Raw genomic sequence first — 22,506 nt, forward strand, 5'->3', positions numbered from 1 at the left:
CCCCCTGGATGGATAAGAAGCCTTAGAACAAAATTTGGTTCAAATACTTTTGAATGTAAGATAATTCACTTCCCCTGAATATCCTACAATATTTGCATAACATGCATTGTTTTTCCTGCCTATATGCTTATATCACTAGAAGAGGTGTAGACAGCAAAAAGCAGAGTGATGACAATGAGAGTTAAATATAATTAAAATAGCTGAATGATGTAGTGGCAGGATTTTTGGTTTTGGCATTGGCCTGGTATTAACTAAGAACAAATGGATTCAGCTGCTTCTGCTGGAATAATTGTTACTGCAAGTTCTGCGCACCAAAAATCTGAAACCAAGTCCTCTTCAGCAGCCCTGCTTGCAGCTTTACCTTCATGTAATATAGCATAGCCAGACATATCAGATAGTTGAAACAGCAGCCAGGTCACTGGAGAATACTGACTCCAAAGGGCCAACACAAGGATAACACACACACGCTAGAGGCTCAGCTTTAGGGTTTATTTCATCTGCTAACACTCATTCTTGATCTAGACAGAAACAATTAGATGATTATTTTTTTTAATTACTTGTTGTTGCTGTGGGAAAAATAAAACCAAAAAAAGCAAACCTCCTCCTTAACACTTCTTTTCATAAGATGCTATAAATAAATATATAAAGCTGTAGGTGTTACTTGGCTCAAGTTAAACAGGGTTTTTTTTAGTTTGTGAAATGACACATTCAGCCCAATGGAAACATTTTGCGTGGATGATCTCAGACACAATCACTTTCAAAGAAGCTGAATCTGTGTGATCTACAATGGCAAAGGGGGTGGGGAGGAATGGGACATTGCTTTTTCTCTATTTTACCCTCAGTCACAACCTGAAAGGGATAAGAACTGAGTTCCTTGATAGGTAAAGCCTACAAGAAAAGGGGAGGAAATGAATGCCCTGCCTTCATCTAGCCTTTATCTCTCCTGTGCTCCATATACAGTGGCATGGAAAGACAGGAGAACATGAGCAAAACTCCAGACAAGAGCAAATGACTAAACAACATCACATCTGACTGCTACCCTTGAGATTGCTGGTAAAGCCTGCGGCTGCTGTTCCTAGCAGGCTATGCACATAGAGGGACTTCACACCGAGAGAGAGTTTGTTTCAAAAAGAAAAAAAACCCAAGCACTTAAAAATTAAGAGGGGCAACAAAAATAAGTTAAATCATATTCCAATATGTACAAAACAAAATCATGTTCAGGAAAGCATTTGAATATAAAATTATTAATTACAGCACAGCACTCTCCCTCCTGGCTATAGAAGGGATGCTGGGGGAGAGGGGAGGGAGGAGAGTGCAAGGGGCTTGAGGGAAGAACAAGGCTCGTTTGCAAATCATGCATGGATGACCAAAAATTGTTCTAAAACCCACTGCCTGTTGGGTGGGTAAAGCCCCCTGTGACATCCAAGTGCTTATCAGGACCACATTCACCTTGGTGGTTTCAGCAAGCAGCCACAGATAACTCTGGTTGCATGTGTGAAGCCTGCCAGTCATTGATTTGAGTGAGCTGTGCTTTAGTGGCCTGGTTCTGCTGGTGAACCCCACGTCTGCTCCCGCTACTGCAGTGTGCCATTGCCCTGCCTCTGCATAGTACAGTGAAGTTAAAAGCAAGAATCAAAGATAGCCCAGCAGTACCGTTACTTGAATCCAGCAGATGCCATGGGTTGCACCCTCCTTCAAAAGATGCCATTTCCCAAACCCACGTGCAGATCACTGCAGTGATATCTGCTACCTTCAGATACTTCCAGGGAGGCTGGGTGCCTCAAAGCTTTGTGAAGGGGTGAGGTAGGCTTTAAATGCTAAGTCACAAATCCAGGGCACACCCTTCTCAGTGGTATCTGCATCTCAGTCCATTTGCTAATAGAGTAATATCCATGTCACCACTGGCAACCTTGCTTATTGCCTTGCCCTGTGATCCCAGCAGAGCAGCAAGGTAAAGAGCTGGAGCAACCTGGCAACCAAACTGTGTGTCACAGGAGGGCATCCCTGCAAGAGAGACTTGAAACGTGTTGGAGGCCTTTGCTGCCTGCACCATTCCTGTTGTGTAGGCCACGAAGGGACTGCAATGTGCAGGGTCACCCATCTGAATCACGTGAAGACATGAATTGACTCCAAGGTGCCTTTGGACAGGAATCCTGTAACAGACAGGAGACCAGGCCTAGTGATATTTAACTCACAACTATCTTCTGTTGTCAGACTCACCTCCATAACACCACTTCCTATTCCAGGCGGGAAGTTAAGGGACACAGCATCCTTTCCATGATTTTGCATATCAAGAAATGGGTACAGTAAGAGGTGGTATCTGGTTGCTTATGCTGAAGAAAATAACTGCTCAGACAGCCGATCAGGCTTTGACGTTAGCTACTGGAAGGTGGTTTGGGTAACTCCACCCTTCAAATGGGAAATTATACCTCTTGGGTGGGAGCATTTACAGATGTACAGATGTAAACAACCTGAAATGCAAGGCAGTGAAGAATCAGGCCCTTTTTTTTCACTGGGTGTCACTCCATGTGGATACCTTATGCAGTTGCTCACATCAATGTCATTGCTTTCATAACCCCCCACAAACACTTCATAACTCCTCCCTTCCACCCCCAGGAGTGAAGCCCTAACTAGAAGATCCTTGTAATTGTGGTAGAAAGACAATAAATATATCAATGGCAATTGCTGAACTGCATTGGGACATAATTCAACCACCTTTGAATTCAGCGGTAGCCTTTCCACGGAGTTTGATAAGGCCTTTGTTGGAATCTTGAAATTGTCTTCACTACCTCTGTAGCTCACCTACCCCGACTGCTGCGATGACATATTTCTATGCCTGATGAATAAACATCATATGTAGGAAGCTTGAAATGTATAGGAAGTTCAGAGAGTGGCAGGGGAGATGTATCAGAAGGGGGAGGGGGCACATATTTAACAAGAACAAGGTATCTGGTCGATAATTTTTCTGGAGTTTCTTAAAGTCGCTGTTGTCTATTCATTTTAAACTACACATACATTTTTCATGTTATTGTAGCATCAAATAATCTGCTCCTAAAAAAAAGGTGTACCACTCCAAATCGTAGTACATATAAATCACAATAAACTACATTCACATTATGTTAAAGAAATTCCCTTAAACCCACTAAAAGCAAGAAAATTATCGTCAGGGCAATAATTGTGTCCTGCAGCCCCCTCCCTGGCACCCAGCATCTGCAGTAAATTAGGGTATAGTCTATAGCCAATAGGTTGGCGTAGCAGGCTGGGTGAAGGATGGGGTTTTGAAGTCACAACTCTTCATTTCCTTTATTCAGACTTAATATTTATTTTCTTAGTGCTTGGAATTGGTTCTCCCACACTATGCCTCTTTGTAGAGAGCACATATTGTTATCCCCAATATACAGATGAGGAAGCTGAGGCAGACTGGGGGATTGGTTAGAACCAGGACTTGAACATAGACATTTCTGGCTCCCAGTGCCAAGCTAAGACCACTAGAAATCTCATCTTCTTTGTGGGTTTAAAGTGAAACCATTAACAATACTCTGTAGTTTCAATAGTTTGTTATTGTAAAGAAAAGGTTGGAAAGAGTCTACTATTGATGTGCTCCTGGGATCAGAGGCTCCCCCTGATTGGGAACCTGTAGACAGGTCCGAGAGCTCAGCTGGTTACTAAGGGCTCATAATAAAGAACTTAAGAGAGCCCTGGGCCAAGTTCTGCTGTCAGCCTTGGTGGCATGACCCCATTCATTTGTCAACCTTTTGTCAATGAAAGCAGAACTAGGCCCTCAGTACAGAACTGCTTTTGAAACTCAGTACTAGTGTATATGGTACCGCCTGAGCTTTCACAGCATGCTTGCTTCTGGAGCTGTTCTGATGTGCGCTTTGAATACGGATTAGCTGTAGTAACCATTTGTGTATTATAGATCCATAACACTGAATGCACAGTGAAAAGCCTTTGGGTAAAGTCTAATACTGTGCATATGCTTTTTATATCTCGTGTTTGGGTCTGTGGATAAACAGCCTGTAAAACTGCATTTTAAAAAAAATAAATGTTTTCTTTAGTTACAGCAACACTCTGGGAATGAGCAACGTTATTACTCCCAGGTCTGGGAATTCAGAGATGAAGTGTGGTTGTAACACCCCCACCCCCAAAGCAACAACTGAAGAGCACTCCCTTTTGCTTCCCAGCTTTCAGCGTGTAGCAAATGTTCTTGGCCAAGTTACACACCTTGGGGAACAGGAGCCAGGTCTTAATGGAAGCACCAATAGACCCATAACGAGGACAGCACTAGCAGGTAGCGATTAACAGCCTGGTTCAGAAAAGGCCTGAACTCTTTGCTCTACTGACAGTTAAGCACATGCTCAGAAGCTCTGGTGATCTCAGCTGGAAGGGCCTGATCCAAAACCTACTGAACTCAATGGAAAGGCTCCCAGTGACTTCAGCAGGCTTTGGATCAGACCAGACTTGGACTGCAAGTCAATACACAGTGCTGCCCAGGTTTCTGTTCCACATGCTTCCTACCATTTCCACTGTGTTTGGAGAAAAACATCTACCAAAGCACCAGGGTATATGAGAGGACACCAGATAGTCCCTGCAGTTCAGGCAGCCCACTCTTCTGCAAAACTCAATTTGAATTCTGGAGCACTGGTAGCAGGGCACAGAGGCAGAGAGAGAATTAAAATACAACACGAGTGACACTTCAGTGCGCTCCTGTGAGGAGAAAGAGCCACTCTGTAAAAATGACAGGCTGGAGCTGAATACATCAAGCTCTCTGCCTTCCCACCTGTGATTTCAGAGCCATATCTGATCTGCAGTTAACGCAGCCTTTGAAAATCAAACTGTCTTCTATTTGATTTGTACTTCACCCTAAACAAGAGCTGGTTTGGGTCTTGGAGCAAAGTAATAATGGGTGATGCATGAAGCAGACAAAACTTGCTTCATTTCCATGTTTCAGACAAAACCCAGAAGTGCTTAGAATAACAACAAACCAGATCATAGCCAAAAGAGCTGGGGATGGGGCACTAAAAAGGCCCTGGCTCGTCTCTGAGTTGAAGTTTACACGGAAAGCTGGTGCAGCTGAGCCCACACTGGAGAATGTCATTTTGTGACACCCTAAAAAAGCACGTGAAGAAGAATGGCCCTGGCCGGAGCAGGGCCTGGGACTGAAAACTGTTATTGATGATCTCCCATTCCAGTTTGAGGAGTGCAGCTTGTTCATTTAGCATAAGGTTTAGAGAGAAAGCACCCTGCCAAAGGACCATGTGCACTGCTAAGCAATTCATTTGGAGCAATGGCAGGCAATCGCAGAGCCCTGGCACAGAGCCCTGTCCTGCCCCCAGCAAAATCGGCAAAACTTTGCCCACTGACCTCCCTGGAAGCAGGATATCACCAATGGGTTTTTTTTAATAACATTTTGAAACTGTGGCCACAGGTAAGTAAATGGGTGCACTGTAATTAAGATTTGTTTTTCACACCAATCTTAAAAGCATCCCTCAGCCATATTGCCACTGACAACCAAGTGCTTGTGCACAGAAGTGGTTAGTTAACTCTGTTAGTCTGAAGTCAGGCAGAAGGCAGGGCAGGGCAGGGCAGCGTATTAGACTAACCAGTTCAGAGCGGCATGAGCATTTGTAGGCATTAACCTACTTGTTACAAACATCTGATAAAGTAGCTTGCTTCTCCCAACCAGTTAGTCTCTAAGGTGCTGAGGTGCACCCTCCCCTACCTTCCAGCTGAGTACTCGTGGGAACTTCTTCCTGCTGTGGGGATGGGAGGGAGTGATGCTGCCTACTTTCTTAGCTCGACTTGTTTTCGAAGAAAAGGATTTTCACGTGGTATTGACAAAGTCCATGGATTAAATGCACGTACTGCACCTGTGTGGGGATGAGAAGGTTGTATCTGGGTGCATGTTTCTCTCTACAAGGAATTTGGTGAGATTTTTTTCTTGCACTGGAGACTGTTTGAAGCAAACATGGAGGATGTTTGTGAATGAATTCCCTAAATGTTGTTACTATGGTAAAGTGATGTTGAGAAGTGTGAGACCAGTGCAATGCATCCAAACCGCTGTGCTAAGTGTATATCCTAGGCCAGAGAAAGTTTGTTTTAATGTTTCTCATCCTCTGCTGTTCTTGTTTTCATTATGCTCCATTTTCCTGGCAGTGGCTGCCATCTGAATCCAAGGAGCTGCCCCTGTGGTGAAATCATAGCCTGACCGTATAGCACACAATCAACTTCACCGTTACTCTGACTTGAAGAAAACAAAACAATTCCCCCTCCTCCACCCTCCAAAAAAACCACAAAAGAAAAACCTTCATTTTGTTGTTTTGTTTTTAAATTATACAGATGTCTTTGTACTGAGGGGAAACACGGGGAAGTGGGGGAATCCTACATCTGTCATCTATTCTTTTTTAATTTGGGAGGATAAGAAACATTACACTGTATTTGGCCTCCAAAGCGGGTAGCTGCATGTGCGCATTTCTAAGTCTGAGTTATAATGTTGACCTTTTTATTTTTTATGTATTTATTTATTTTTTTAAGAATCTCAATGGTCTTGTAAGAAACAGTAAAAAGACCCTTTGTTCAAAGAAGCATTCTACCTTCTGTTTTACAGGCTCACTTAAATAAAAGACTTTTTTGTGTTGGTTTTCGTATTTTTACTTCCACGATCTTTTGTAATGGAAACCCTAGAATCTCATCAGTACAAAAGTCTGCCTATGCTACCACTTCTCTATAATATGGCTCATGTAGTCCTCAGTGGGCAAGCGTCCTTGCTCTTCTGTCTCTTCCTTGGGAAGTGCTTCATTGGATCGGTGAAGAAGCCTCTCTTCCCGATTCTTTATCCTTTGCTCCATCCTCTCCAGCTGCCGTTTATACTGATAGCGCTGTTGGAAGAGGTCCTTTGCATAGTCATAAAGCTGCATGTCCAAGTCATTAAGCTCCTCAATCCTCCGGATGGTGTTGTTGTCCACCTCCACCCCACCTGCCCTTGTGCTGTTGTACTGCATGAAGGGCCTGATGAATTTCAGATTAAAAGTTCTCTCAAACAGGTACTGAGTCTTCCTCTGGAACTCAGTCAGGCCAAAAAAAGCCATGTCTTTAAGGTTCTTCTTTGCACTCTCTAACAGGATCTGTGCTCGCTTGTTCTCAGGGATAAAAGACATGTTGTAGCAGCCCACCAAGCTCAAGTCAGCCAACATCCTCACCTGGCGGTTGTTGGCCAAGTTATACGGGCAATCCATGAACTCCTGCAGCGTACACCCTGACCAGTCCGTGCCCTCATAGCATGATGGCAGCTCTTCAGGGGTCGGTGTTCGACCATCACACATGTGCAAGGAAGTCTTCCACGTAGCTCCTCGCTGGACGTGTCGCCATTCGCTGAGGTAACGGGACACAGGGTCTCTCAGCAGTGTGATGTAGTAAAATTTTCTAGAGGAAGAAGAAGAAGAAATAAATACTCGGCATGCAACAAACACAGTCACCTAGCAAGTAAGGCCTAGGACACACATCAAAGAGGACAGCAAGTTAGCAACTCAGCATTTGTTTCATTTACTGCTGATTATTTTCTTCCTAGAATCTGTAATGTGAGGTAATTTAAGCCACACTGGGGCTATATGTCTCTCCCTGGTACTCATTCATTTCTATTTCAGGCATGCCAAGTCATAACTCACCGTCTCTCTGGGATATTGCTTTCCAGCAACAGAATGCCATGTCGAAACGGATCATCAGAATTCAACTGATCTGCCAGCTTTATGGAGTGGCTTTGGCTTTAGGGGTTGACTGGCTTTTCATATGACCGTGCACCTGCAGTCAGCTAGGGCTTGTTCTGTGCCACTGGCCAAGACCAGGTCTATTTATAAGCGGACCCTATCACTTTCAGTTTGTACACCTGTTGAGTGGGTAGCCTATCACTCCTTTGATCTTGCGACCAAACTGGAACACAGGTGTCCACATCGAGAAGCAAGGCACAGCCCAGAAACCTCCTTTAAAATAGACCGGGGAGGAAGCTGGAGAGTGAGTCTACCAGCCGTGAGCAGCAGCTCAGTCTCACTGGTGCCAATCCATACAAATTCATGCAAAACCTAACCAAAATCCAGTATTCAAAACACAGCGTAAGTGGGTTCAGAGGTAAGACAATCAAGAGCAATAAAAAAGTCTATGCTCTCAGCACACTGTAGTGCAATAATGTAAAAACTGGCAGCCTAAACCATGTGTGCTGCATCTGTGGTGAGCAGAGAATCACTGAAGCCTCAGGCCATGGTGTGCTTGGTTACCCAAAGGCTTTGTGACTCAGATGAGAAAGGTGAAGCCCAGGGGTGCTCAACCCCCCAGCCTGCAGACCAGCTCCAGCTCTCAGCACCTTGTCATCCAGCCTCGAGGGCTCCCCATGGGTTTGTGGGGAACCCCACGGGCTGTGGCCCTACATGCTAGGCTGGGCACACAGGGTAACATGGGGCCTGATCCCAGTGTGCAAGAGCAGCGTTGGGCCCCCGGAGCCCATTCCCCGCATGTGGAGGCAGTGTGGAGCCCTAGGGCCACATAACTGCACACAGGGCCAGGGAGAGGCAATGTGGGGCTCCTGGTGCCTGATCGCTGCACACAGGCCTGGGCAGAGGTGGCCTGGGGCCCCAGAGCCTGATCCCCAAATGTGGGACCAAGCAGAGATGGAACGAGGCCCAATCCTGGTGTGTGTGGGGGGACTAGCCTCATACCCCTCATTTGGCCTACAGGGCCAAAAGGTTGAGCACCATTGGTGTAGCCTAATACCAGTTCTGTTTAACTGGGCCTTGACCTAAGGCTCACTGGAGTCAATTTTCATGACGTTAATTGGTCACAGGATCAGTACTTTGGGATAAATAAATGGCCTTTTAAGTCACTTAAGTAGATAGGATCCACTGATGTGCTCCAGGCCCCTCAGGCTAGATGTCTTCTCATCTCAGCAGGGCTGCTAGAGACTTCATTGGCACAAAGCACCAATTGGGGTTACTTGGGGTCCTGCCCTTCGAGAAGGGTTCAGCACGAGTACAGGACCAGAACTGTTTCCTTCTGAGCTGACATCGGCAGAACGTGGCTCTGTGCTGCTGCAGGGTTAGGGCAACAAGAAATACATGTGATGTGCCCTGGAGGGGGTTCTGGGGGATTTTAGAGAAAATAAAAATGCAGATTCAAAAAAAACCTCTGTTCTGGCTAATATTAGCACAGCCCATATTTTCCTAATGCCTTACATACTGTTGTTTCCTTGCAGTCACCTATTTCAGTGTAGAAGCTTGACTGATTTAATTTAAAGAAAATGCATCAAAACTAGTGCCCAGGAAATCTAATTTGAAGGAACACTTCCCTTTCCACTTGACTACTAATTCACCAATGGCCTGATCCCAAACCCCAAGCACTCAGCATGGGTCTTTCCATCAACTTCACCGTATGCTGGGTGAGACCAACTGCTCTTTCACCTTCAGTTTTCACAAGCAGAGCTGGTACAGATGACAATTGTGGTTCATGTGAGAATGTCTGGCTCTCACCATGCCAGAAGCACAGTGCTGTCTAGTAAAACAACACTTGTAGAATGATAGGGAAAAAACCTCACTTAAGTTTCTTTTTCTTTCATTTACATTGCAGCCCATAATAATGATTCATCTCCCTGACTGGATGCAGCTATGATTTATATAAACAGCGCTAAGAAACCTCTAACAGATGAGGATAAAATATGACAGTGGAAGGAGCAGGAAAGCAGTGATGGATGCCAGATGTTCAAGCAACAGACACTGATGCTAAACATTGCTGACTTTTTTTTTTTGACTTGTGAACTGTGGTGGACTTTTTAAAATGTTATGTCCACCAATGGAATCTGAAGGTTGCAGTTTTTCCTGAAGCAGTTTTAAAACTATATATTATTATGTAGAGTATGATAGTGCCCAGAGGTTCAGATTGTGACGGGGATCCATTTGTAGGCACTGTACAAAGACAAGGTATGAGATGGTTCCTTCCCTGAAGAGGGTGCAGTCAAAGGTGATAAGGGTAGGAAAAAGGCAGCATTAAAGATCCTTATGTTACAGATAGGGAACTGATGCCTGGTAGCTTGGATAGTCACACAGGGAGTCTGGGGCAGAGCAAAGTCCTGATCATAGAATCAGAGAAGTAGGGTCGGAAGAGACCTTGTAGATCTTCAAATCCGACCTCCTGCCTGGGCAGGAGGAAAACTGGGCTCAAATGACCCCAGTCAGGTAGGCATCAAGCCTCTTCTTAAGGACCACTTCCCTTGGACGTTGGTTCCAGATCCTAGCCACCCTAACTGTGAAGTAGTTCTTACGGATGTCTAATCTAAACCTACTCTCCAACAAGTTGTGGCCGTTATTCGTTGTTATCCCGGGGGGCACTAGGGGAAACAAGGCTGAACAGGTTCAGGTCCTGTAGCCTCTCATTGTAGGGTTTGCCCTGCTGTTCCTGGATCATGTGGGTGGCCCTCCTCTGGACCCTCTCAATGTTGTCCACATCCCTCTTGAAGCGCGGCACCCAGAACTGGACACAGTACTCCAGCTGTGGCCTGACCAGTGTCGCGTAGAGGGGGAGGATCACCTCCTTGGCCCTGCTTGAGATGCACCTGTGGATGCACGATAGGGTCCAGTTAGCTCTGCCGACCAAGACCTCGCATTGTCGGCCCATGTTCATCTTGGAGTCAATGATGACTCCAAGATCCCTTTCTGCCTCCGTGCTCTCAAGAAGGGAGTTTCCCATCTTATAAGTGTGCTGCTGGTTACTACTGCCCAAGTGCAGCACCCTGCACTTGTCTGTACTGAAACACATCCTGTTTTTGTTAGCCCACCCCTGCAACCTATCCAGGTCTTGCTGCAGTCTTTGCCTCCCTACTAACGTGCCCACCTCACCCCAAATTTTGGTATCATCAGCAAATTTGAACAGGTTGCTTTTCACCCCATCGTCCAAATCGCTGATAAAGAAATTGAACAGTGCGGGCCCAAGGACCGAGCCCTGGGGGACTTCACTGCCCGCTTCCCCCCAGGTCGAATATGACCCATCCACCACCACCCTCTGAGTATGACCCTTCAGCCAATTTGCAATCCATCTGACTGTGTAGGCATCAATGCCACAGTCGCCCAGTTTTTTAACGAGGATGGGGTGGTCAACAGTGATGTCTGCCCCAGTACCTTAACCACAAGACCAACCCTCCTGCAATGTAAAAGTCAGTCAGTAAACAGATGTAGAATATGCAGCAAACACATCGCAGGTACACCCCTTCGAAGCAATGCTGATGTTCCACGACTAGAACAAAAAATACTGTCATTTCAGCATGCTTCACTGCTTGATGGCGCAGAACAGGGCAATCTAACTCCCCAGGGCAATCTAACACAAGAGAAAGGATTAAAAACAAGCATACCTTTCTCTGTATCATGACTGCAAACATGCAAACTCATGACTACAAACAAGCATACCTTTCTCCATCTCATGACTGCAAAAGCATTTGACATGTAATATTAGCAAGTATTTTACAAAAAGCTTTTGCTTTCTAAGGCTGCATTTAGTATATGGCAGGTGCAGGAAACAAAAATATGTGGAACACCTATGAGGGGTGCTTCCTAACACCATCTAAGAGAACAGGAGCAACTACTTCAGCTCAAGGAGGGGAAGCTGGCTGGTAAGTGTGGAAACATGATAGATCGGAGAATTATAAGTACATATCGACATTTTCAAGTACTTATTTCCTATTATTAAGGAACCTGCATAAATCACTTAAATTGCAAAAAGGGCCAAGGACCTGTTTTCCCATTGGTTCCAATGGCCGCTGTGGGGTTTCAGCTACTCTGAAAATTAGGTATCTAAATATGCACACAGATACCTAAATTTAGACCCACAAGAGTTTGAAAACTGACTGAATGTGCCTGAAATTATGCACTCAAATCTACACTTAACAATTTAAACAAGTGGCCTGATGTTCAGAAGCAGAGAGTACAGTCAGCTCTTGATAAAATCAATGAAGTGACCCTCAGTGGACTAGAGGGGGCTCATGTAAAGAGAAGAGCAATGGATTTAAGTGCCTAACTCAAAAGTACACAGATGGAATGCTTTGGCCAAAGATATTCCATTCTTAAATATGATATTTTAGGATTATAAAAAAGAACGAACCCTGTAGCTGCACTGTACTAGCCTTTATCAAGCCTAGCAAGCTTTAGCAAGCTAGCTCTGTATAAGAAAGTCAGGGCAGGGCCCTTGTTTCAGTGTGGTTGAAAACAGGCAATGCCACCTGTCAGCAGCAGTTTGAAATTTATGAGTCAACACATGACTAGTAATTTCTCTTTTGTCATCAGGGATAAAATAAGGCCCTAAAATACATGCAGCTGGGAAGCACCCCTTACTTTCAGCATTGTATCCTAAACAGCTACTTGAGTACTACTACAGGCTCATTTTCGAACTGTGGTCTTCTCCCAACCCAGATGGCTCCACTTAACACTGTCTCATAAAACATGATTTCATTTTGGTGGTGCAAATCCAGCTCTTGCTGACCTTCCTGAAGCTAACAGCCAAAGTAAGAAAATGGAACAAATACATACCTCCTTTCTACTTCTGCCCAGGTAGAATGCAGTGCACTGAAGACCTCCCTTTCTTATGTCCTTCAAGGGTCACAGGACCCTAGAGTGCTAGAGTCACAGTTGCATGTCTTCTTTCTCCTCTGCTTCTGGCTAGGCCTAACTCCCCAGGGCAATCTAACTTCAGCACTACTTCGGCCTGATCTGTGCACAAGCTGTGCTACTGAGTAATGAGAAAAGAGGCACCGACAATGGGTTTAGGAAAGCAAAATAGATTTGCAGTGTTTTAACCATTTTTCTTTTCTCAAACTGCCCTGTCAGACAAGACGGATGATCTTGTCATTCAAATGCTGAACCAAGGAGAGGACACTTGGCTTTAAGTCCCGCTCTAGTATAGACTTCTTGGGCAAGCCTGTCCTGTCTTTCATGAGTGTAGTAGGGACAGAGCTTTCTTTGATCATGTTCTTCAGGGCTGCAGTGCACTCTTACTATGGGTACAGGTAACAGAGCTGACCTCAGCAGGGACCTCCTTATCATACAAATAAGAAGAATCAACTAATTCCTTGGTCTGGTCTTTGCAAGTTTCTCATTAATGGAAAGTGAAAACCCTCTCTGATTACGACACATTTCTTGCTATTTATCAGCCACTAGGACTTGCTGCAACTGAGGAATCGCTTCTACGGGGGATCCTAGATCTTTTTCTTCACTTTATTTTTATTCCCCATCCCCTTCAGTAACACCTCTTCCTTCTCACTGCTGGTTGTTAACAAGTGCTATATGCAGCTAATTTTATTTCAATCAAACATTTACATTGCCCTTCTTCAATGTAACCCTCTATTCACCATTGAAATGAACCATTTTCCACTCCTAGCTGAAAGCCCCTGGGTACTTTTTCTATTGGTTCTTCTTTTACATTCAGGAAGCCTCAGAGGAAATGGGCTGTGTGCTAAAATCAGACTCCTGCAAGGCCTTCTCATCTCCTTCAGCGGATCTCTGCCAAATAAACATCAAGGTAATGATACTCTTAAGTGCTTCATCTTGCTTTCCGGGAAAGGAAGCTGCTCAGGTCTACATCAACCAAGTAACCCCACTCTATCATGGCACCTGCCTTAAGGCTGCAACTTCTCCACTACTTTTAAAAAACAAAACAACACAAAACAAAGAACGGCTCTGTTCCACCTTGGCCCTATTGAGTCAATGGAAGAGAGAAGGGCCTGCCTGCTTACTGAACTGGAAGGGCTCTTTGAGTTCAATGAAATCCTACTGTAGTGTGGAAGTTGGGGCTCGGTACAAGGCACTTCTGTAAGCCAACTCCATATGTTGTATATATCCTCACTTCAGCTAACGTCTTTTATGGTGGTTCCTTAATCCATAATGTTAATCAGTTCTTATTGTAAATGATATAAGACTAAACCAATCAGTAAGCCTGCCTCTCATCAGTCAAACAAAAAAGTACGTGAGCTAAAAACAAGTTTTGGCTGCCCTCCTGTTTACCTTGCAAAAAACCCCAAAAACATTAATGGGTGGAAGAGGGGGAGGCACGTCTCAATCTCTACTGCACACGTTTAAACTTCCACCTCCCAAGGGCAATTAAGATGATAATTATGCAACTCTTATTCTCTATTTGCAAATTTAACTCCACTGAAAACAGACAGTCTCCCATAATGAACCATTCAGGCAATGAAGTTACAGTACTGCTAAGTGAAGGTAAGTGGTGGTGTTACTGTCATGATGCCTAAGCTGAGAATGAGGCAGCAGGCAATTCAAACAGAGTGGACTCTTTAAGTGGTTTATACGTTTATTATAAGTTGATACCAGAGGTAACTTTTAAAAAATAATGATTTCAGCTGTATTCTGCCCTTCCCTGTAGAGTCATAATGGCACTGTCTGTTGTTGTGGAAAGCATTTAACTGAAGAACATGCTCCGTTTCGCCAATCAAAGCACTCGGTTCAATGAAAGTTCCTGAGTGCTTTATAATTTATTTAACAACATGAAATGGAATCTCTGCCCATCTATTTTAAAGCCATATCTTGGGATGGCTCCCTCACTCTCCAGCTCCACCTAGTTCAATTTGTACTTTTTCTTTTACAATCAGACTTCTTGTATAACATGGTCCCTCTGTTAGAGACTGTAATTTAATATATGTATAATGATGACTTCCTTTGGTAGCAAATAGGTCTGATTTTCCTCAGTCTATTTCCTCTCATATGGTGTTCATTTAGACTCTTCCTGTAGTTCACACACAATAAACTCCTCAGCCCTTTAAAGTCAGTCAAAGAACCATACCCCTACCCGCCATGTTTAAATAAAGATTATAATACAAACCAACAAAGCCAGGAAATTCAGCAGTTAGGCCAATATTCTGTCCAAAGCTCATGTAAAATGCATACTTATAGCTTTATTATTTTTCCTGTAGTCCAGGATGGATGGCTGGCAAGTGAATATATGCATTGGTAGCTGCATTCATTTTGCATGGCAGAATGTTTTGCCCGAGGATTGTACTCTTGGGTGTTTAATTTTTATAAGATGGCATTGTGCATGATGCCACATATTCAGAATCATCATGTATGCTCTGCTTATTTTGCAGGTCACTGACTCAGATGCTTCTTGCAGTCCCATTACACTGTATACAACAGTAGGTGCTCACGGGTGCACCAAAAGCCAGAAGTCTTTGGTACCAAGTAGAGTTGGGGGAAGCTGGAGGTGGAAAACAATGTTCTAATACCATAGTCATTTTTTCTTTCAAAATAAGGGAAGAAAACAAACTCTTAGGGCACTTTTACACATGCTCTGGGGATGGGAGGGGCTTTAATTACAGCAGCTGCAAGAGCCACACTAAAGTGCTGCAGTATCTCGTGTATGAGTGTCCCTGCACTTAAAAATGGTGGTGGGGGCGCTTGAACTAAAGCTTGTTCAACGAGCTTTAAAAGTGGTGGCGGGGGCACTTGAATTAAGTGCAAGGACACTGATACACGAGACATGGGAGGCTGCTGGAGCACAGTCATTACCACAGGCCAGCAGACTCGATTAATCGAGTTTGCTCTAACGTGCTGCAATTATAGCACGTAGGAGCAGCCTCCACACTTGTGTACCGATACTAGTACAGACTAGCCCTGGGTTGAATGGCACTGTTTCAGGAGTGACTTTGAAGTTAGACATTCCATATTTTTCATACACAAAATTGTGAGGTAAAGGAAGAGGAATCCAGCCCTCTGCTTTCCAACTTATTCCCCACTTATAAAATGTGGAAAAGTCACCCCCTTGTTGAGTTTGTTTTTTTCACCAAAAGGGTCCATTCAAAACCTTGTTCTATCCATTCCTGCCTTAATTTTGTTCCAATGATTCCTAGCTGCCTCTTCCAGAAGGCTTCTCTCACTTCTGCTACCTTTACCATGCAGGCTAATGAGTCCCACCTGCCCGAGATGCAGCAGTCATGAGCTGGCAGCTCCCCATCACTTGGTAAGGAGGGAGAGCTGGGGGAGGATTCTGTTTCAGTGACTTTTTTCCAACCTACCATTTCAATGCAATTTAAGAACAAGATTTTCCACCCCACCAAGTAACATTTTGAAATGTGAATTTGAGAGTCTGGGAAGGACCCTGGAGAACAGTAAGCGATTTAGTCACAGAACAGGTTCAGTGTACATAGTAGTTATGCAAGCCTCCCTCTTGCAACAAGCCCCTCTACCAGGGTGCTTCGTGCCTGACTTGAGTGGGATTATCCTGAGGTGGGAGAGACAGGACCAAATCTGAAAAGGTATTTAGGTGCCTTACTCCCACTGAGGGACACAATCTACAGCTTGAGATGCCTAGACCCAATATGGTGCTGCAAAAGCCCTACTGAGTAGCCATTTTAATTCCATAGGCACATGCTTGGTTAACCTGAAAGCTCATTAGGTATCTACAGTTCTGCCTCTGGCCATGGCCAGAACTGCAGCAGTTAGAGCAGCTCAGTACTTACTTCCTGCTTTAACCCAATCAGGATCTAGAAACTGGGCACTTTTCTGTCTGACTCCCCAGGGGGCCAAATTGGGTCTGCATGCCCTGAGGATGACTACAGCTAACAACATGCAGTTGCAACTGCTTTCTTTTAAAGCAGAAGGAAAAGAGAAGGGGAGAGTGCCCAGCTCGTCTATATAACAGCCTAGTGGTTCAAGTGCTCTCACAGGAAATGGAAGACCTCAGCCTGAGGGATTCAAACTCACTTCTCCCATCTTCCATCAGGCTATAGAAGAGCTGTGCCAGAGCACTCTCCACCCCTCCTTATATTAACTCTGGGCAACTGTGCAACTTCTTCATGGAAGACTTATGGAGCCCAAGAAAGCCAATGTGTTTGGATATGCAGGTACAAGAAGGAACATCACATTGTATCCTCCTGATCAGAGCACTTTGCTGGAAAGGAGACTGCTGGGAGCAGGGGCCATAACCCAGGAGTCCTTCCTTTTGGACAAATGCCCTATTAGGTTGTAGAGTTATTCTCCCTCTTTTGAATGCATATTCTCTCTGGCCCCATTAATCTTGCATTCATAACTGTGTAGTGGTTCAGCAGAAGAGATGAAAGATACATCCTGTCTGCAGTCTTGCAGTTAAGGCACTTTCCTAGGAGGTGAGAAAAGTGCATTTAAACCCAGGTTTCCCATTTCCACTGTGAGTACTCTAACCACTGGCAGGGGACAGCGACCTTTTAGGAGTGGCTGAAATAACAGACTAGGTTCCAACCTGGGCAGCTGCTTCCAACCCAGCCTCCACTGCTCCCCCATCCATGGCATTGCTGATTTGCTACTAATGTTCCAGCTTCATGGGCTGGACAGAATGGCTTGGTGGGCCAGATCTGGCCTTCAGGCTATAGGTTGCTGACTGCTGTGCTACAGGATTATGTAAAAGGATGGCATATGTCAGGAACCCTAACAGTAAGTCCTGTGAATCCTGATTTAGCCAGCTGGGATGTCAGGTTATCTAAATCTATACACTGCCTGATTGGCTAGGAAAAGTATGAGGCCTCTTATTTAGGGACTCCTATAGCAACTAACCAGAGGCTACTCAAACTTTAATACCACCATGGTGCAGGTGTTCCAGTCCAATGGCTGAAACCCTGCTTAAAAGCAAAAGGTCTGAGCTGGGGGTCAGAAGTCAGACATGGCTAAGATCTGAAACCAGAGGTCAGGAACTAGGGGTTCAGGTGGCAGTGGTGGTAGCAGCAGCAGCACTCTGGAGCATGAGCATTGAGCAGCTCAGTCAGATACCACAGATACACTTAAACAAGGATCCTGCTGCCATTCCCGAGCCAATCAAGTGGTATACAGGTACAACCAGCCGGACATACCGCAGCTGGCCAATCAGCCTGGCTGGGGCTTACTGCAAGAACTTCTGCCAACATGGGTACCCCCTCCCTCCCCCCATTTTAGAAGGGAAGTGCTTGCTCTGCTCAGTACTGTACTTTGAAAGAATAGTTGTAGGTGCCTGCTGTCAGAAGCAAAGGATACCAGGCTCTGGCTACCCAGTGGACAGAGGTGCCTGACTTAGGCACCAAAGCTTAAGAGAGAGTATGGATTTCAGACATGCTTGTCCTCAGTGTTTCTCCACAACGAACTGTAGGTGCACTGGCACTAGAGTGCTGAGCTCTCCCTTGGTATTGAGAACTTTGAAGCCCAACTCTGGGTTTGGGATGCCACACTGGGGTCAGGCACTTATAAGTTAGGCACTGTGATATTTAACTTATTTTTTACTAGAGCTAGTTTTTGGATCTCTCTCAGGCTGATGAACACCTATCAAGAGTATGAAGCTTTTCATCGCTACTGACATGGGTTGCAACCTAACTTACTCTGAACAAAGGGGAATCTTTATGAGCTTTAAACAAGGTTTGATCAGACCCTGGTCTTCATTGTAGCTAATTTAGAAGGTGATGGGCTGAGTGGTGTGGTCTCTGGAAAAGTATCAGCTGTACAGCTGATGATGCACAGACAGACCCTGGGCTGTGACCTTGCATGCCACTACTCAGCCCACGTTTAGTTGCCATGGACATGTAAAACCCCCCTGATGAAACAGATTTAAAAATAGAAGAGCTGACTCAATTTTAACTATACTAGCAGGTGCAACAATATTATCTTAGCAGCTAGTAAGGGCAGAAATAGAACACCACTGGGTTTTAGAGGAGAAATGGATCTTAGATTATTTAGAGCTGATGTTGGAAACAGCTGTAGCTGCTTGTTAGTGTCAGTATCAATGACTTATATTTCCTTATTTTACAGGGAATGAAAAGCTGACATTTAATAGCAGGGATATTTCAGTTGCATACAAACCCTGAAATAAGCAGCAATGTCTAATACCATATAAAAATTTAACTTCAGTTAAGCAATGTCCAGACAAAAGGAAGAACAGATACCTACAGGTATTTTTCCCCACTGTGTGTTTCACAAAGTCTGGAGTGTTTTTAATGCACTGTGGTCCTAGCTGACAGCTCTTCATCACAATGTAAAAAGTCACTCTGGAGTGCCAGAGAGATGGCAGCATGTGTGTGCATGCATGCAAACCATAACCCTTCTTTCTCACAAATGCTATGGAAAGTATAACAGATGCTGACAGGAGGAGGAAGAAGGCGAAACAGTACCTGCAGTTTATTGTTTAAAAGAAAAAAGAAATGAACTTTAAAAACATGTCTACACCAACCCAACCCACACCTCCTCTCTATGCTCCCATTTGAGTTTGGAAGGGATACACAGGCACACAGTTCTGGCTTTGAACAAGGTTGCAAAGGCTGCTGTACAACTCAGGTTGCTTTCCTCAAGGGGCAGTAGCAGGGGGGAACTCCACATGGACCAGGCCAAATGAAACCTCTGGTTTTAACGGGCCAACAGCTGTGTTGCACTGGGCATCTGGTTGAACCAAAGGGAGGGAAAGGTTTGTAGGAGCTTGGAATAATCAGATGCTGATTTTAGAATTTGATAGTAGGAAAAATGTGTATCTGTATGTTTGGGTAAATGCCCAGAGTGAAAGATGCCTCTGGAGAAATAAACAGGGATTGACTATGTGGCACCTTTCACAATACCAGAGCTAGGGGGCCATACAGTGAAATTATTGGGAAGCAAGTTGAAAAGCTACCCAAAGAAGTCAATTTTCATACAGCATGTGGAACTCATTGCCACTAGACCTCACACAGGCTGACCATTTAATCAAGTTCAGAAGAGGATTAGACAAATTCATAGGCCCAACAGTGGGTATTAAACAGGACTGTAAGGCTGCAACTTCCAAATTAGGACTTACTGGGTCTCCAAATGGTGGAAGTTGTAAGGGAAGAGGGATAGAGAGCACCTCAGTCTGGAGATACCTTGCATAAATACTTCTCCCTTTAGCACCTATACTGTGCCACTGAGAAATACAGAACACCGGGTTAGATAGACCTGCATTCTGACCTAGCGTGGCAACTCTTCTGTTCTTATGAACTCTCTGCCTCTTTTTGCTCTTTATAGTCTACTAAAGCCTGGAATAATTCTACCTTTCCTGCTATCCGTCTCCCCTATTTTCATCCTAGAGTCCCCTCTCATTTTCTTCCCTGCACTCCAGACTTGTAGCTTCCCAAGTGCACGTGTGCGTGTACACACACACACACATACACACACACACAGAGGTGCTGTAGGCCCTTGCCTTTCAGGTTAAAGGGAGTCCAGTTCTGCAATACTTACTCCTGTTCAGTTGTACTCCTAAAGTCTCTGAAAAGAGAATGGAGGAGCAGTAGTGATGGGGAAAGGGGCAGGTGCCTGGCCTATGGCCTTCTGCTGGAAGGGAGGGAGAAAACATAATAGCTTGCCTTGACATCCAGGATGCATTGCCTTCTTTGGAGTTTGGGGGACAAAAGGGTGTCTATCCTTTCTTTAAAAGACAGTACAGCTGGCAAAACTGAAGAATGTGGTATCAGCCTGGGCATCCTCAGGATAGGAATGGCTAAATATTCATGCCTCCTGAACAATCAGCAATGGATATTGGAAAAGTTGTTTGCTCTGTATATGAAACAAGGACACATTTGCCAAGAATATCAGTGTCATTGAGTGTCATCTCTTTGAAGGTAAAACAGTTCCACATACTGCTCAAGATTAGACTTGCTAACAATATACAAATGTCCATCTCACTAGGTACTTGTCTGTTCTGAATTCCCTTGCATCTCATGACTACTTTATAACTCAATTAGTAGAATGTCATTAATGTATCTACATGGAAAAGACCTGCATACATAGTTTCAACACATTCACATTTTCATGCAAATCCTATGCTGTGTAAGCACAGGATTTTGTGTTGAACTCAATTTCTAAAACTAGTTAATTTTCAGAAAAAGAGCAAGAGAGAGAATTTTATGAGGAACTGCCTTAGAAGTGACTTGCTAGTTCATTTTTCAAACTGACAGATGTGTGATAAGTACTGGCCAAAAGTTTAAAATAAAGTAAAATAAAATAAAATAGAAAGAGTAGGTAGGGTGGGAAGGAACCAGTCCAAAAGACTCTGGAGCCACAGGACCCATTAAAAGCTAATGTTACTAGCTTATAAGCAAATGCTGTCCTTCATCAGGATAACCCTTTTCCATCTGAAGCACTTAGAAAATGTTTCCTGGTGTCCTCTGCTAAAGCAAGGCTCCAAAGATGACGGCAAGTTACAAATCAAATACCAAGAGCATTCCTTTTATTATCCTCCCAATGTCTCAGGAGGTTTGGTGCAATCCCTAAATGACTGTATTAAATTGGCTAATCAATAGCACTTCTCAATGTTGACAGATTGCAATGGAAAATTTCAGCACCAAAAGAATTACATCAGCGCTGACATTGGGCAGACTGTGGAAATGTGGAAAGCAAATCTTTGCCTACTCTTTGCATTCTTCAGTTTTATTACTACCCTTGCTATCATCATGATTGGAAACTTTAGGGGAAAAAAATGTACATTCTCTCTAAAAATATTTTCACTCAGTTCACTTAATGGCGATACAACAAAGACTCATTTCTTTCAATTTTAGCATGGCACAAAATGAAGGTATTAGCACTTTTACGAACAAATTACAGTCATGTTAGTGCCCAAATAATTTAAGGGTGTGTCATTAGACATTTAAAAAACAAATTAACTCCTGAATATGTTCAGGTGGATGGTAATAAAAAACACAGAGCTTCTCACTCCTCTGTCAGTGACTTGAATTCTCACCAAATTAGCAGTAGATGAAAGCAGTTACCAGCTTGCAGTGGCCACTCATGAGTGGAACAAGTTAAGAAATGTATTTTAGTTCTTAGCAGACAAGTATCCATGATACAGACACTGCCATTACAGGCAACAATCCCTGCAGGAGAGCTGAACTTCATTATCCCCCTCCCCATTGGGTTAGAGGCATAATGTGGGGCATCTGCATGGCTGTCACCAATGGTGTATCTGCTTGTGAGGGAAGGGGAGTGGGAGGAAAGAAAACTCCAGGACTTCAGTCTCCAAGACTGTCAGACAAATACATATCAAATTAATAACATCAATGCTTATACAGCCTTTTGCATTTGATTCTGGTACATCTCAGAAAGGAGGAGAATGCACACTCAAAATGTTGCCACATGAAAGAAACAAAATGCAAGATGAATCCATGCAAAAATTAGGTAGAGAAAACCCTGCAATGTGAAAGGACATGGTGTTGATCTGTGACAAACCAGCTATACTGTATAGTTTATTCTCTGCTGAACTCCAGGTCAGCTTTTCTCTTGATACCCACACAGACACCACAGGCAGAGAGACTTTAGAAAAAGGGCAATAGAAAGAATTGTGCTGTTATGAAGAATCTTAAGTTATTGACAAGCCATCAAGGGCAGCAACAAGATGGGCTGGAGCAGCTGATTGTGTAGAGCTGCTACCTATTCAGTGCAAATGCACATCATTTAGTCTGTGAGCCTGAAAGGGGACTGTTTATGTCAGGAGACACAATGGAGATGTCTCAGATTTGTGAACAATTTGTTCAGTTGTATGGGG

The 22,506-nt window shown here is 44.2% G+C and overlaps 1 protein-coding gene across 1 annotated transcript in view; it reads right to left on the bottom strand.

The window, feature by feature from the left end:
• Positions 1-475: 475 nt before the first annotated feature.
• Positions 476-22,506, bottom strand: part of HS6ST1 (heparan sulfate 6-O-sulfotransferase 1) — a 254,419-nt gene continuing 232,388 nt past the window's right edge. The window contains exon 2 of the mRNA XM_014599098.3: positions 476-7,422. Coding sequence (XP_014454584.1) covers positions 6,714-7,422 — 709 coding nt within the window. The 3' untranslated portion in view covers positions 476-6,713. The remainder of the gene's footprint in view (positions 7,423-22,506) is intronic.

This window comes from Alligator mississippiensis, chromosome 7 (assembly GCF_030867095.1).
Source record: "Alligator mississippiensis isolate rAllMis1 chromosome 7, rAllMis1, whole genome shotgun sequence".
NCBI lineage: Eukaryota > Metazoa > Chordata > Crocodylia > Alligatoridae > Alligator > Alligator mississippiensis.